Here is an 18,502-nt window from a genome sequence, read left to right as displayed (position 1 = left end):
AAAAAGAACAATGATACATGGGTTTGAAAGTATTATTGATAATTTCATTAAATATGCCACGAGTTACACTGAAAGATTATTAAGATTAAAAGAAATAAATTATTCTTATATACAAGAAACTGTTTCTTCTTCTTTTGCAAATACCATTTATTGGTATGCTCAAATTTTTACAAAAGTATTGGACGCAGGTGATAAAGCAAAAAACAATCCAAATTATTTCAATTTCAAAAAATTTGTCAAGACAATTGCTGAAATATTTACACAAGAAAATACAAATGTCTTAAAACAAATGGTAACCATTCAAGGAAAAGTTATTGGAACTTTTACTGAAAGAATAAAAACATATGAAGATATCATTATAAAAAGAAACTTACAAGACTACATTGATGCTTTTTTAACTAATGGAGAACTTATCAAAAAAATACTTCAACTTTTAAAAGATTTAAAAACAAATCCAATACTTGGAAAAAGTAAAAATGTCAAAAATCTTTGCTTTAAATTGGAACAACTTGAACAAGAGTTGGTTTCAATAACAAACCAAAGTTGAATTATTCGAAGTTTACAATTAAACAATTCATTCAAAATTTTATAATTTTCAATTATTGTTTTAAATATTTCTAAAAAACTTATTTTGTTTTCTTGTAAATTTCACTCATTTATAATAAACTGTGTTTTTTATATATTATAACATTATTTCAGTGATTTAACCAAGATTACTTTTGTCAAAAACATTATAATAATGTTGTTAATTTTTAATAAAATTTATTGATATTGTCCATAACAATTAGTAAAAAAGTTAATTGGAGTAATTTTTTTAGTGTTTTTATATCATCTTTGTGGAATAATTTACAGTTATAAAATGCAAATATTATCAATATTTTATAGTTTTTATGTTAATATTATTAAAATGCGCTAAGTTATGATTATTTATAATTGTCGGTTAATATAGTACAAGTCCCAATCATTATGATAAAATTTCATCTTTATCACTTTCTATTTGTTTTTAGTGCTCTCGTGTGATCACTTTTTGTACACAAAATTTTAGCCTTTTAAAAACAAATCTATAAATATAATATAACAAATTTTATTATTTAGTTAATAATTATTATTAAATAACAATTAAAAAATTATTTCTGTATTTGTTTTTATAAATTTATTTTGATTTTCATATTATTTTAAAAAGTAAACTTATATTTTTTCAATATGTAGCATTCATTTTCGAATGTATCATGTTTGAATTGTTTTTTATAAATATTTTTTTTAATTACCATTGTTTACATATTTAACGTGTTTGAATTACGAATAAACATTCTTTAACACAAAATTAATTAGCCGTGATCAGGTTTTTATCACTAAATCGTGGTTGTTAGTGTTGTCTCCTGATTATTATACTATTTAATAATTTTATACATTACAAACCCAATTTTATATAAAAACCCTATATATATACTTGTATTGTGATTTTTTTATATAAATATCACTTAGATATTGTTTATTTGAGATTTAATTTAGAAAAAACTTTATGTACTTACGACAAACACTTTTTGCACATCTGTATTAACTTTATTTTTTGTTTCATTTATTTTTATAAATTAAATGTTTTATAAAAAAAACATATAATCAAATAAAACATTTTAATTAACTATCCGAAAATGTTGGAAATGTTTACACATACAAAAAGTTCGTTTAATCCAATTTCAAAATACATCCACAAACATATAAAACTAACACATTTAAGCATGTTTAAAACTCAAAATACAACATAATCAATTCATGTTGTTCGTTTGTATTTTGGCTTCTTTATGTTATGCAGATACATATGATTATGGTGACATCCCCTTTTTATCTGCAAGATTAAAAGCGTCGAGAATTGCAAGAGAAAAAAGAACAATGATACATGGGTTTGAAAATATTATTGAAACTTTTAGAGATTATATTAGAAATTACATGAATAAAATATCAAGATTAAAGGATTTGGATTTTACTTATATTCGAGATATAGTAACTTCTTCTTTTGCAACTTCCATTTATTGGTATGCTCAGTTTTATTCGAAAGTATTGGATGCAGGTTATCAAGCAAAAGTGAATCCAACACATTTCAACATCAAAGAATTAGTCAAAACAATTGCTGGAATATTTACACAAGAAAATATAGATATTTTAAAACAAATGGTGAGAGAACAAACAAATGTTGAAAAATCGTTCAGTGATAAAATGAAAAACGCCGAGAATGATAATAAAAAGAATATTTTACAAGAACATATTTCCGCATTTAAAACTCCTTTTGAACTTATTGAAAAAATACTTGAACTTTTAAAAGATTTTAAAATAAGTCCAATACTTAGAAGAAGTAGAAATGTCAAAAAGCTTTGCTTTAAATTGGAACAACTTGAAAGGGAGTTCAAATCAATGATTCAAAATTAACTAAATAACCCATTTATTTAAATTATGTTGTTTTAATTATTGTTTCGAATAGTTTGTTTACAATTCACTTTTTGTAAATTCCACACAAATTTTTTTAATATTTTGTTTCCGTTTTATTGTTTTAATTTAATTGTCATTAATATAGTTTAAAATATAATTAACAACTATTGTTGATTATAAATTATTAACACAGTATCACACTTTTTGATGCACTTTTGACATATTTTTTGGTTATTTATTTGTATTTTATTTTAAACATTTGTTAAAAAATAGTTATTCAATTTAATATAATTAAAAGATTTGCAACCAAAAAAAGTTTTTTTTAAACAATATATAACAATTATTAATAATTTTTAATAATTATAATTACTTTTTATGATAATGATTAATTTATAGTATTAAAAACTATATTAATTATACATTAAATTAATAATTTTAACATAATATACCCATTTTACATAACCAATAATTGTTTTCAATTGTTTCAATTAAAACACTCTTTCAAAAAAACATATTGAAACTTAAATATTGAAAACAAAAAACTGTTGTTTCCATTTATCAAATCAAACAATTGTAATAAAAAACAAGAACAAAATTTTACATTTTAATTGGTTTAACAATGGCATTACTACAACTATTGTTTATACTTTCTTGTTGTTTTTATTCAAATGGTTATTCTGATTTTGGTATTCGAAAAAGTATATCACGATTCGTCGCCCGAAGACAAGAAGCTCAAACCAAAAGAGATCAAACAACTTTAATTTCTGGAATTGAAAACAACCTTTTGGATTTAGAAAGGTACATTACTCAATATAAAAATCTTTTGATTCCAATGAAAGATTATGATACTGAAGAGATTCGTAATATGGTACCTTTTGTTGTTGCGTATCATATAACGTTATTTGGTAAGAAGTTTGAAAGAGTTCTATCTTTTATAACAACAGCAAAAGATAAACCATCATATTTCAATGTGAGGAACATATTCAAAATTCTTGATCAAATATATACACCAGAAGTTGCTGATTTACTCAGACATATGTCCACAGAAGTTTATAAAATTGCAAAAGATTTTAATCCAAAAATGCAACAAATTGGAGACAGTAACAATTTAAGAAAAACTCAACTGAAAACCCAAATTGATGTATATAACTCACCAGTCAGTCATGTGAAAAGTGTGTTAGATTTATTGATTGGTATGAGGAGTAAAAGTTTTAGATTGAGAAGAAGCAGCACGTTGAGAAAATTGATAGCAAAATTGAGAAGACTTGGAAAAATTTTAAATGGACAAAATGTCCCTTATTTCTAGACTTCCGATTTAATTTATACTTGAACTATTTGTTTGGTTTTTTAATAAATTTAATTTAATAATAATAAATTATTTATATTATCAATTACAATTAATTAAAAATATTATTAAAAGTAAACTATTAAAAGGTTGCTCAAACAGTGGAAACAAACAATTACAATACAACCTTTTTGAACATTGATCGGTATTAATCTAACAGAAACAATTCTATATATAAAATTGGGCATCAAAGACCATTTAAAAACTTATTGTTACTGGTAATTATTACAAAATAAATAGTGATAAAAATCGTAGTTCTTTTTTTAAACTTTTTATTTAAATCATAATAAAATACAATTATTTGTCATATATATATATATTATATATTAAATTGCCACTAATACTTATTATATAAATATTAAATCAATGTTTTATATTGATCACTCTTACAATAAAAAATTTTAAATTTTAATTTGTTTCAAAACACCAAACTCTACTAACAATCGCAAAAATTATACCTTGCCATATAATCTCAATAAAAACTAATTGTATGATGTTGTTATTTTTATTGCTATGTACCGTTTCCTTTGCAGAAATGGAGGACTTTGGATTTGCAGACGCACCGATTAGACAAGAAAGAAATACACGGCAGAATATGCGAGATAAGTCACGAATGATAACTTCCAATGGTATTTCAAGTGCATTAAACAATTTCAAAGAATATTTATCTGATTACAAAGAATTGTTGACTTCACTTAGGCGCGATTCAAACGAAGAAACACAAAAAATGGTGCCGTTTGTAATTGCATTTCAAATTGATACTTTTGGCAATTCTTTTCAACCAATTATACTTACAATTGAAGAAACAATATCAACACCTTCTTATTATAATTTTAAGAAACTCTTTAGATTACTTGACGAGCTACATACACCAGAAGTGGTAGATTTAATGAAACATATAACGGAAGAATCACCAAGAGTTGAAGCATATTTCAACAAACTTGTCACCGCATTGGGTGATAGAGACCAGTTGCTAAAATCGATATATACAAAACATTCGAGCGCTTACAAATCTTGTTTGTCTCATGTACAAACTTTGTTGGACTTTTTGCAATCACTCCAAACACAATCACCTATTTTGGGGAGAAGCAATAACTTGAAAAAATTGGCAAATAAATTGAGAAGAATAAGATTGATTTGTGAAGGCAGAGCAACAACTCTTTAAAATTTAAAAATTGATTAAGCAACTGAGTTGTTTTATGTTTTGAATTATTTTAATATTCAACAATCAGAATATATATATATTATAAATATAACAATGCTATTTTATCCAATTGTATTAGTATATTTAATTATTTAGTGTTGATTATATAAAAAAATGGACGTTGTTTTTAGAATAGCAAACATGTTTATCAAATACTAATGTATAAATTAAAGACGTATATTATATAATATATAATATATTTACTTATTTTACATTAAAAACCATTTTTTTATTTCACTATTATAAAAAAGTTGTTTAAAAAAGACAATAACAAAATTTATATGCTATTATTAGTTTTTTCTTATAATTATAATTATTATTACAAATAACCTAAAAAATTCCAACACTCCCGACAGTTTCTTAAAAGCGTCAAATCAATTGAATTTATGTGCATTACATTTCTCTAATTCCCGTTTCTTTATTAAAATCACCTTACAAAATTTTTTTATTTTGTAATTCTTTTTTTAAACTCAAAAAGTTTTGCAGATCATTCGATTGTTTTTACAATAAAAATAACACAAGTCGATTTAATTCTAATTTAAGTTTGAATTTATTTTTAAACTTACAAGTTTTACCATATTTCATTATTTCTTTATAATTAAATAAACTAAACATATGGCAAAAAATTGGTTTTAATGTTATTGCTTTTTTGAAAGGTCTTTGAACATGAAAAAATAACTTGATAATTCCAATAAACATATATTGTAAAAGAAACTATAAAATACTATTAATAAGTCGTGTTAGAATATTCTTTTTTATCTTATTTTCCAAATAAAAACATTTTTAGATAATTTCCGGTCTTTGGAATTATGCTCTTATTCAATTGAAAAGTTACATATTGGATAAATCTGAATGTATAGTTAAATTTACTATAAATTTTGGTATCCCAATAGAAATTGTCGTGTTATGAGTATTGATCCCGAAATGTACTTAGTAATACATTATTTCCAATAAAAAACACCAAATAAAAAATGATACACTGATTCCCAAGAAACAATTGCAATCATTTTATCCATTTTATTATCCATTTATAATATTTCAGTTTACTTATAGAAATCAATACAAAAAAGAAAGTAAAAGCTGGGATTACAAATAAAGAAGCAAATTTATTGACGTGCAACCAAAAAATAAGAGCACCGAAAAAAAGTGACTTGGACTGTTGTTTCTTAATTTATTGAATAATTTTTTAATTCAAAATATGTTGTTTTTTCTTGTCATCCTCACGGCTGTTTTGTCATTTGCATCAACCGAGCCGTCATTTTGCATTGACCTAGACTTAGTGATTCACTGCTATTCGCTTTCAAATTATGCTAAGGTGTCTGACTTTTGTTTACACCATTCACTGAGATATGAGAACCAAACACTCTTCATTGGATTACAAAATCTGACTAAATTAGAGTGTTCCGAGGTCACTTTTATCAACATCGAACTTGACGACTCAGTCGACTTCTTTGAAGTTTTTCTTCAAAACGCGACGGTCACTTTTCAGAGTAAAAACGTCCGTTATGAAAATGTCTCGCACAAAGTCTTTGTATTTTCAGACGCGGTGACTGTCCCATCAGATTATAGTTATATTTCTATTATTAATAGTTCCAGCAATACTATTAAATCAACACTAAAAGGCGCCGGGTGTACTGTAGCGAATTGTTACTCATGTTCAAGCAGTTCATTATCGACATGTACTGCATGTTATTATAAGTACTATTTAGAAAACAATATCTGCAAGCTTTGCGGTGTTATTAATTGTTACCGGTGCACGTCCTCCACGACATGCACTGAATGTATATATGGATATTACTTATCATCACTAACGTGTAAGAAGTGCACCACTTCAAATTGTTACAGGTGTGATAACTCCAACATCTGCTTGGAATGTCTGTACGGATATTACAAAGACTCCACTAACAATTGTGTTCCATGTTCAAGAACACTTTCTAGTTGTTATCGTTGTTCTTCCTCTACAACGTGTGATGTGTGTTACTATGGATCGTATATGAATAATGGAGTATGCACAACTTGCCCTGTTATTACCAACAATTGTTATTCGTGTAGTTCGGCAACGACGTGTTCGAGATGCTATTATGGATACTATTTGACTTCATCAACAAACACATGCAACGCGTGTTCTTCGACATTGTCGTATTGTGACAGGTGTTATAATCAGACAACGTGTACTCAATGTAAACCCGGCTATTATTTATCGTCGGGGACATGTTCCTCGTGCGGCGTAACAAATTGTTACACATGTCAAAGCTCGACAACATGTAAAACGTGCTATTCGGGATATTACATTAACAACAACGTTTGTACGCCGTGCACAGATACAAATTGTATGGTGTGCCCCACTGAAGATCGGTGTTCCAAGTGTAAGTCGTATCACTATTCAAAGGATGATAAGTGCATTAAATGCGATAGCACTATATCTTATTGCAATGATTGTTACTATAATGAAATTAGCTCAAAAGCAATTTGCACAACTTGTAAAAGAGGGACGTATATAAGTAACGGCATTTGCTTGAATTGTACTTCACTTGTGGGGTGCTCTGACTGTTTAATAAGTGGTCCCACGTGCACTGTTTGTAAGGGAGGGTATTATCTATCTAATGAAAAGTGCAATGTATGCAGCACTGGATGCACAACATGTACATCAAATACGGCGTGCTCTAAATGTGCAGCGGGATATTATCTGGATGGGACGTCATGTACAATTTGTTCACCAACATGTGCAAAGTGCAATTCGGTGAGTGGAGTTTGCACAAGTTGTGCGACTGGCTTGGTGTATGACTCACCGAAATCTAAAGTGTGTGTGACTTGTACAACTTTTGACGCACATTGTACTTCATGTCCAACAGAGAGCAGAGTGTGTGCACAATGTGCGACGAACTATTACCCAAAAGGAGGCGTTTGTGCGCAATGCTCAACGACTTGTCTCACCAATAATTGTAGTACAACCACTGGGATATGCTTACACTGTTCCTCTGGATATGTCCCATACACTTCAAATTCCGTTTCATGTGAATTGTGCAGCACTTTTAATTCATATTGCCAGACGTGTTCACAAACAGAAAGGAAGTGTGTGGCGTGTAAAAGTGGATCATACCTTTCTGGGACTAGTTGTGTAACTTGTCATTCAACGTGCGCATCTACTTGCAGCACTACAACTGGAATATGCTTTTCGTGTATCTCAGGCTACGTGCTCTCTTCAACTTCTTCAAATCAATGCGAGTTGTGCGAATCGTTTGATGCAAATTGCTTGACGTGTGCGTCTGATTCTTCTAGGAAGTGTATTGCATGTAAGACAGATTATTACATCAACAGTGCATATACATGCACACACTGCGACTCTTCGTGCTCTTCTTGTGAGCCAAATGGCGGCATTTGCAAAGTCTGTAAAGCCGATTTTGTCATGAAAAACCCGCCGGGGATAGCGTGCACAGGATGTTCTGATTTAGACCCAAACTGTCTGAAATGTGCGGCGGATTCCTCGGGGTCTTGTATCACATGTAAAGGGGGATATTACCCTTCAAAAACGACTGGTAATTGCATTCCATGTGATTTAACATGCAAAAGTGATGCGTGCAATGCGATGACTGGGATATGCACTTCATGTCAGAGCAATTATGTGTTTAAAAGTAACAAGGACGTGTCTTGTGATTCGTGCAACACTTTTGATGCACATTGCTCGACATGTGCGTCTGATTTTAGTCGGAAGTGCATCGTATGTCGCTCAAATTACTATCCAGTGTACTCCTCATCCACTCTTGAGACAACGTGTAAAGCGTGTGATTTAACATGTAATGGAAATTGTGACACAACAAATGGTGTCTGTCGTTCGTGTATATCAAATTATGTGTTCATTGCAGGTGGAGGAGGTACGTCTTGTGAAAAGTGCTCTTCTTTTGATGCAAATTGCTTAACTTGCTCAACGACTTTTAATCGAATTTGTACGACTTGTAATATCGGATATTACCCGTCACCCAATACCGGGGCGTGCATGACTTGTAGTGCAACCTGTCAAACTAACACGTGTAATACAAGCACAGGGAAGTGCGATAAATGTGCAACAAATTACGTGGTGACGTCCCCTCTTTCTACGGCGTGTATGACGTGCAAATCATTTGACTCGAATTGTAAAACGTGTTCGAGTACTTTTGAGAGGAAATGCGTCCAATGTGAGTCGGGGTATTACCCTACAAGTAATGGATTGTGTACTCATTGCTCGACGAATTGCTCTTCGTGTAACCCCACGACTGGGATTTGTGAACTTTGTAATTCAAATTACGTCTTTGAAGACCCCAAATCAGTGAATTGCACGTCTTGTAGTGATTTTGATAAAAATTGCAAGACGTGTGATTCTGCATCGAATAGAAAGTGTTCAATTTGCACTTCCAATTACTTCAAGACGACTTCTGGCGACTTCAAATGTCGGAAATGCGACGATTCCTGTGGAGGAAGTTGCGATGGCGCCACCGGCTATTGCACCAGTTGTCTGAGTAACTTTGTTTTTAATGCACAAAACCGGTCCAAATGCGATCCATGTTATGTGGCTATTGCTAATTGTTCTGCGTGTGCTTTGGACCACTCCAGAATATGCAAAACGTGTAGTTATGGATCTTACCCGTCACCCATTGACGGGTTATCTTGTGTGTTGTGCGATCAAACGTGCCAAGCCACTTATTGTGATACCACAAATGGCACGTGTATTCGCTGTAAGAGTGATTATGTTTATAAAAATCCCCATACGTACTCATGTGAATTGTGTTCCGTCTTTGATCCGAACTGTCTTGTATGTTCTAGTGTGTCTCAAAGGAAATGTTATGAGTGCAAAACTAATTATGCCCCAGTGTATGCGGCTTCGGGCGATTTGAAGTGCTCGCAATGCGACGCGACGTGTGGTGGAAATTGTAATACGACGAATGGACAGTGCGAGAGGTGTTTGGAGAACTACATACCAACAGAACCAATTTCTAAAGTGTGTGAGAGCTGTTCAACGGTGTTCCCGAATTGTGTCAAGTGCCCAATTGATGAGAGAAAGTGCTTACAATGCTCTGTGGGGTATTATCCGGAAGACTCCACTTCAGTATGCAAAAGTTGTGACCAAACGTGTAACTCCCAGTGCGACTCGATCACAGGGAATTGTAACGAGTGTTTGACCAATTACGTGTTTACTAGTCCGAAGTCCAGAGTGTGTGTAAAATGCTCAGAAATTGATATTCACTGCAAAATGTGTTCACGGGATTATGCAAGAAAGTGTTATGAATGTAATGAAGGGTATTACCCACATCCAGAGAGCGGAATTTGTCAGTCTTGTGGTGCCAATTGTGTCAAATGTAATCCTCTCAATGGCAACTGCATTTCGTGTAGTACAAATGCAGTGATTTCTGCAAGTGATTTGAAAGTGTGTGAATTGTGCTCGACATATGATGCAAATTGTATGACGTGTTCATCGACATTTGAAAGAAAGTGCATTGCGTGCAAACCAAATTATTATCCAAATGCGTCTGGAAAGTGCGGAGTCTGCTCGACGACATGTGGCGGACAATGTGATACTAAAAATGGGGTGTGCACTGCATGTGAATCAAATAAAGTGTTTACCGAAATACCATCGACTCAATGTGTAGCTTGTAATACCTTTGACACTAATTGTGTGACATGTGCAGCGTCTTTTGAACGAAAATGTGTGACGTGTATGACTGGGAAATACCCCAAATTAGATGGGAAGTGTTATGAATGTGATTTGACATGTAATGCAAAGTGCAACACACAAACTGGACAGTGCACTGCATGTAAAGAAAATTACGTTTTTAATACAAATAATAAACTGATTTGTACGGCGTGTGCGGAAGCTATTAGTAACTGCCAGACGTGTGCAAGTGACTATTCTAAGACGTGTGTGGGGTGTAAAAGTGGATACCATTTAGTGTCCAATACATGTGTATTGTGTAACAGTACATGTAATGGAAATTGTGATGGGTTAACGGGGAAGTGTCTTTCGTGCTCGTCCAATTCGGTGTTTTCTGAAGACAAAATGAGTTGTGTTGAGTGCAACACATTTAATTCCGACTGTGTTCAATGTTCTCCAACATATGAGAGAAAGTGTATAACGTGTACTAATGGGATGTATGCCAAAGATGGCGTTTGTGTGTCTTGTCCGACCACTTGTATCAACTGTGATGGGTCCAATGGGGAGTGTATTGAGTGTCAATCCAACTACGTCAAACCATCTGAAGGGGGTCAAGGGTGTGAGGCGTGTTCTTCATTTGATCCCAACTGTGTCACTTGTGCATCCAATGCTGAAAGAAAGTGTTCTGTTTGCACTTCCAATTACTTCAAAACGACTTCAGGCGACTTCAAATGTCGAAAATGCGACGATTCTTGCGGAGGAAGTTGTGATGGAAACAATGGAAATTGTCTCAAATGTGCTTCCAATTACGTCTTAAAAGAAACAGCAAGTCCAACATGTGAAGCGTGTCGAACCTTTGACACTCACTGTAAGACGTGTGATTCTAAATTTGTAAGAAAGTGTCAAATATGTGACTTGGGGTTTTACCCTTCTAAAACAACCGGGAAATGCATCTCGTGTGATTTATCATGTTCTTCGACATCGTGTAATACTTCCAGTGGTATTTGTTCAACGTGTGCTTCAAATTACGTGTTTAAGAATCCGAAAGAAATTGCATGTGAAAGTTGTACATCTTTTGATGCAAATTGTGCGACTTGTGCGACTGATTATAGTCGGAAGTGCATTCAATGTCGCTCAAATTACTATCCCAAAACAGTGGGTGATTTTAGATGTCAACAGTGCGATAGCACATGTGGAGGAAATTGTAACACTGTAAATGGCTACTGTTTGTCGTGTCAAAGTGGATATGTGCCGACTCTGAGCGACCCACTGAAGTGCGAAAGTTGTCAACTTTTTGATAGCAATTGCGAAGAGTGTATACCAAACAAACGACAGTGTAAGATATGTAAGCGTGGGATGTACCCTGACGAGACGAGTAAAAAGTGTGTGAATTGTGATTCTTCGTGTGATTCAATGTGTTCCACAACTTCAGGAGTGTGCGAAGGGTGTAAGTCCAATTTTGTGTTTAACGACCCGAAGACCAAAACATGTCAAAATTGCTCTTCATTTGATGCAAATTGTGAGACGTGTTCAGAGACTTTTTCAAGGACTTGTATCAAATGCATAAGCGGATTTTATCCCAATAAAGTCACGGGAATCTGCAATGGATGCGACTCAGTCGCTCCAAATTGTTATAAATGTCTGACAACGGAGAATAAGTGTACACAATGTTTTGATCCCTTTATACTCAAGTCGGGGACATGTTCTTTGTGTCCAACTGGGCAATACAAAAAGGATGAAATGACATGTGAAAGTTGTTATTCAAAACTTGTGAATTGTTTGGAGTGTACAACACCTGCTTCTGGGAGTGCGAAGTGCACCAAATGCTATGCGCCATATATCCCAGACGAAAATGGGAATTGCCGGGCATGTGTTGAAAAGACGGAGACGTACTTCTATGATGAAATCAATAAGATTGGGACATGTAAGAAGAATGAGGAGGGGTGTTCCATCCAAGTCGATAAGAAGTGTATGAAGTGTAATGCAACTGCCTTTGTTTCGAACGGCGACTGCGTGTCGACAAAACAGTGTCAAGCGCCTTCGATAAAAACACAGAGCTCGTGTGACTGCGCTGACCAAATTTCTATAAATAGTGATTGTGCAACAAGAAGTGACCACTGCAAATATCAAAAGACGAATAAGGGAGTTGTTAGTTGCATTAATTGTGATGATAATTACACAGTGTTAGATGGAAACTGTGTTTCCAATAACAACGACAATTTGAATAGAAACGGCATCATTTTTGGCTGTCAAAGTGGTGAATTTTTAAATACAGAAAACGTGTGTTCTTCATGTGACTTGGAGACGTCATGTATTTTATATAAAAATGAAATCAAAAAGCTTTCGTGTGGTCAAAATGAGATCTTAGACATCTCAACGGCGACGTGTGTGACCGACGAAAAGTGCAGTGAAACCCTCACAAGTGGGTGTGTCAAATGTGCAGAAAAGTCCAATCAAATCTCAGAAGGACGATGTGAGAAGTGTCTGATAGAACATTGCGACATCTGCCATGGAACGAATTGCTCAAGATGTGAGAGCGGCTTCTTATTAACAAACAGCAAATTGTGTTCCCAAGCGAACGAAGTTAATTGCATGAGAACTTCTGCAACATCGTGTGTGGAGTGTGGAGAAGGGTACTTTGTGAGTGATGATAAGAGCGAAGAAGGCAACTACGAATTTTGTTCGTCGAACATTAAAAAGACTGAGAACTGCAAGTTTTACTCTTCGAAGAGATCGAAATGCTTGGAGTGCTTTAATGTGTTCCAAATGAAAGACGGGAAGTGTGCGGAGAAATTTGAAGAGTCTCTAAAAACATTTAATAAAACGACTTCTAAATATAATAAGTATAATATAAATAACAAGTCCATTAAAAAATTAGAGATCCCTCAAAAAGTGGGTACTGAAGAAGATGGTTGTATATATAGAACTAATAAGGGATGTCAACACTGTCAAGATGGATATTACAAAAATAACGAAAATTGTCTTCCATGTGAGAATGAATGCAAGACATGTTATAACACTACATATTGTACTTCATGCACGTCCGACTTCTATTTAGACTCGAATGGCGTCTGTCAAACGCGTGGAGATTTCAACAAGATTTGTAATGTAAGTCTACCATTGAGTAAAGGGTGTGCGATATGTAATAATGGATATTATAGGGAAGGCACTGAATGTCTTACATGTGACGTTTCTTGTGAACTTTGCACCAACAGAGATGGGTGTCTGACATGTGCGGATGGCTATTTCTTAATATCAAGTGAGAGCAAATTGTGTCAACTGAACACGACGATATTGAATTGTGAGAAGGTGAATGTCTATGGGTGCGAGAAGTGTATTTCGGGGTATTATTTAACGAATGGGCGTTGTTCCCAATGTAGTGAGAATTGCACTTCCTGTCAAAGTTACGAGTTTTGTGATGGATGTGACACGCCCAATTACGTTCTAGTGAACTTTAAGTGTCTTTTCTATTCAAAAGTGGATAACTGTATTTCTGCGGAGGATTCTAAATGTATAAAATGCACAGGAAATAACAAGCCAACAACTTCTGGGGATTCTTGTCTTGCAACGATGAACTATGGAGTTGTTGTGGGAGTCCCAATATCAGTGGTATTACTCTTAGTACTTTTAATAGTATGTGTGATAGTAACAATACTATACATATTGATGAAACGGAAAGAAAAGGTGAAGATGGAGAATGTCTGTGTGTTCCGTATGAGTCGCTCCAATATCCAAATGACGCGCATTTCTGATGTTCTTTTAACGAACAAAAATGTGCTGAAATTTGATTTGGAGAGCGACAATTTAATTCCAGTGGACGAAGAGACCAGAGACCTCATCTGCATTGGGAACGGCACCAAACACGTTCTGAAGGTGCAATTTTCTGTGATGGATGGGTGCGACTTCTATGAGATCCGCACGGTCCCATCTTTAGTGACATTGAAGAAAGATGAGGCGTGTGAGTTTGAGATATTCATTAAACCTCTTTGTTCTGGGAATATTTCAGAGGCATTTACAGTGACTGCTTTAAATATAGAAACTGGCAAAATGTATGTAGATAAGATGAAGATGGAGGTGGATACAGAGCAGTCGACGAAATTGAATTATCGGGAGTTAATAGAAGAGTCCAAACTTGGAGAAGGATCGTTTGGTATAGTATACAGAGGGAAGTTCAGAGGACATGAAGTGGCTATTAAGAAGATGAAAGAGATGGGAGATGGAGATACTGGGCTGATGCTAGACGAGTTTAATAACGAAGTTTCAATGTTGAATAAGTTTAGGAGTGAGTATATCGTTCACTTCTATGGAGCTGTATTTATACCGAGTAAGATATGTATGGTCACTGAATTTGCACAATATGGAAGTCTACAAGACTTGATGAAACATAAGAAGGAGAGTGCAATTAATATAAAAATGAAGACTAAAATACTGTTGGATGCAACGAAGGGAATTGTCTATTTACACGAGAATGGGATATTACATAGAGACATTAAACCAGACAATATACTCATTTTTACACTGGAATTTGACGCGAAAGTGAACGGGAAATTGACTGATTTTGGGAGTAGCAGAAATATTAATATGATGATGACTAATATGACATTCACTAAAGGGATTGGAACACCAGCATATATGCCGCCAGAAGTTCTGAAACAAGAAAAATATAAAAAGTCTGCAGATGTCTACGCGTTTGCTATTACTATGTATGAGGTCTTTGGCTGGAAAGAAGCGTTTGGAAAAGAAACATTTAGATACCCGTGGAAGATAGCTGAGTTTGTTACAAGTGGAAAACATTTGGAAAAGAAGGAAAATATGACGAAAGAACAATATGAGTTAATTGATAAGTGCTGGAAGACAAGAGAAAGTGAAAGAATTGAAGCTACAGAGATCGTCACCGGACTTACTACACTTTTTAACTCAAATTTGATTTAAAATTTCGCTGTTTTTTTTTGTTAAAAGAAACTTGTTATTAAATTAAATTAATTTTTTATATTTATTTTGCAATGTCAAATTATAATTTAAATACATTTGAAGAGTCGAAATTCAAATGTCAATTCGAATTAAAACTATAATGATGTAAACTAAACTATAATAATATTAATGATAATTGTAAAATTTTCATAAAGTGAAATTTTAAACTTAAAATAAAATTCAAAACCCCATAATATAAAAATATAAGACTTATTTATTAAATATCGATTAAATATAAACATTGTATAAACAATTAAACAACTTGATTTTCTTAAATTTAAGTGTCAAAATTGTTAATAAAGACTTTGTGATTTAGTTTCGAGTTTCATAACGACAAAACCACTGTCGCAAAGAATATGATTTATTTTACAGTCAAAGGAGTCTATTTGTCGTAATTATAATTGTCTAACTTGCTTAATTGTCGCACAACTGGCCAATCATTTTGGTGTACGACAATTAAATATTTTGTTCTCGAACCTGTAACTTTTGTTGAATAAAAACTAAATTTTTTATAAAAAATAAATTTCATTATTAAAAAGAATTTTCTACAAAATTCACTCATTTACGACAAATAGATAATTTTTTCTGCTGGATTTACAACAAATAGACACCTTTGACTGTATATACAATTATTAACTTATAAACTTTTGGAATAGATATGTTGATTATTGTTTAAATAAAACTCGATAAATTTTAAGATTATTAAGATTTTATAATTATTAATAAAAATAAATATATTTTTCATAATAATGGCTATTAACTCACCTTGGTATAAAGTAACTCACTTTAACTATTCATAATTAAATATTCGACGTTTTACTATAAAAAAACTATACTCATTAAAAAAAACTATGTTTAGTATATCCATAGTTCAACAACTATATAAAGTTTGTAAAATTTATTTAAAAAATAAACCATAATTAACTATATTTATAATACTCGAAAAATAGAAAATGAAATAAATGGTAAAGAAAAAATTTATTTGGTACAAATATTATCCAAAACAACAATATTAAAAATTTGACATAATTTACATTTATCAATTCAAATTAAATCATTTTGAGTTGTTGTACAATTTTGTAATAAACTATTGGACAACAAATTTAATATATTTAATGTATATATGTGTTTATTTTTTAATCCAAAATACTATTATGCCCAAACAGATACATATTATTTAATTTGGTGGAATCATTTTCGTTGTTAGTATGAAGTTACACATTTAAAAGTTTCAATGTTTTATTCGAATTGTATTATATTTCTAAATAAAAGTGTGAAAATAAACAGTAATTTTTTATGAATCTTTTTTATAAAATCATCAACAAGTAACAATTAAATTAGTCTTTATTTTGCTTTCATAATTGTTGTGATGTTAAAGAAATACAATGGTTTCATTTTGTGTGTTGTGAGATGAAAAAAATATTATGATAATTAAGTAAAAATAAATCAATAAATAACACTTGTCTATAATTGTTAACATATGTTGCTGTATTATATTTGTGAATAACGACGCAATGAATAAAATTAAAAAAAAAGTATTATACTTTGACAAATTCTTAAAATTTTTTCATTGAACAAACGAAATGTCACAATTATTAAACATAAGTTCCAATCAGAAAATAAATTATTTATCTCTTAATATTTTATCCAAAAAATATCAATAAAAAAATCAACACAAATGTTTATTTTTATTTACACATTCAAAGGTTTTGTAATGCACTAACTTTGTTTTTCCAATTAATTAAAATGTATACAACTTAGAGACAACTTTAAATGTGTAAAACTATACATATGTTAATCGAATTCATTTTTTAAATCACATTTTTAATAATTAACGTAATTAAAATAATTTCATCATAGAAATTAATCAATACAACCTAATTAATTATTTTCATTGTTTGTGTTGTTGTTAATATTTAACATAATAATTTGGTTATAAACATTACTCAGCTGTTTAATGTCGTGTTCATCATATACTCTAATAAGTTACTATTCCGACATCTTAACATTTTACATGATTAAATTTTTATATATTAGGTTGTGTTTGTAGTAAAAGTGTACTTTATTGATAATGTGTCTTTGTTATTCGTAGTTTTATTGTATGTATTATTGAAATTTATAAACAATTAAACCAGTTGTTTGGGTTATGACAAATGTATGTAATTGTTCTTGATGACGAAAAACAATTTTATCATTTTGGTTTTATATTATTCAATGTTTTTATTTTAAAAATATTGTTCGTTTAATTCAAATATCTTTGGTTAAATAACTCATTTATTATTTATTAAATTTTTTATTGACTGTTCAAATCAAAAATGATACAAATCTTAAAATTGTAATATAATAAATTCAAATGTGTAACAACACATTCACTTCGTTGAATTTGTATGGCGATATCTTTCGTGTTGACAACGATATAATTATTGAACACAATGAGTATTTTTTTAAATCAATTAATCGATTTGTTTTTATTTTTTTCATTTATGTAAACTTTAATTCAATAACAAAAATAATTTAAGTAAGTCAAAATGTTATTTGTATTTGTTTTTTATTTTTGTTTTTTCATCACAATTTAGATATGAATTATTTTGATTAATGGCATATTTGCCCAAATGGTCAAGTTTTTGATTGAGTGGATACTTATATAGCAATTTAAATAAAAACTATATTTTATTATTTTGAAGAAATTTTATTTTATTATTTAAAAAACCATTAAAATAGTAAATTATTTTAAGTGAGTTACTTTTATAAAAGTGAGTCAAAAGCGAAGTAGTGAGTCATTTTTTGACAAGTGAGTTTTAAAAGTGAGAGGTGAGTTAATAGCCATAAAGTATGTTTTCTATTTAAAGATGTTTGGTATTTACTATGAATTATAATAATATTGTTATAATTAATAATAAAAATAAAGAGGTTTTTCTAAAATAAAGTTTGTTTT

At 31.3% G+C, this 18,502-nt stretch overlaps 1 protein-coding gene across 1 annotated transcript; it reads left to right on the top strand.

Annotated features, from left to right (window-relative positions):
• Positions 1 to 6,171: 6,171 nt before the first annotated feature.
• Positions 6,172 to 15,528, top strand: EIN_447840 (protein serine/threonine kinase, putative; the record flags this gene model as incomplete). Its single annotated transcript, XM_004255806.1, has 1 exon — positions 6,172 to 15,528. One exon carries the CDS (start codon positions 6,172 to 6,174, stop codon positions 15,526 to 15,528), a length of 9,357 nt encoding a protein of 3,118 aa, XP_004255854.1.
• Between the last annotated feature and the right edge of the window lie 2,974 nt (positions 15,529 to 18,502).

This window comes from Entamoeba invadens (assembly GCF_000330505.1).
Source record: "Entamoeba invadens IP1 unplaced genomic scaffold scaff_1105074725891, whole genome shotgun sequence".
In the NCBI taxonomy this organism is placed as follows: domain Eukaryota; phylum Evosea; order Mastigamoebida; family Endamoebidae; genus Entamoeba; species Entamoeba invadens.
This window is presented reverse-complemented; position numbering and strand designations above follow the sequence as displayed.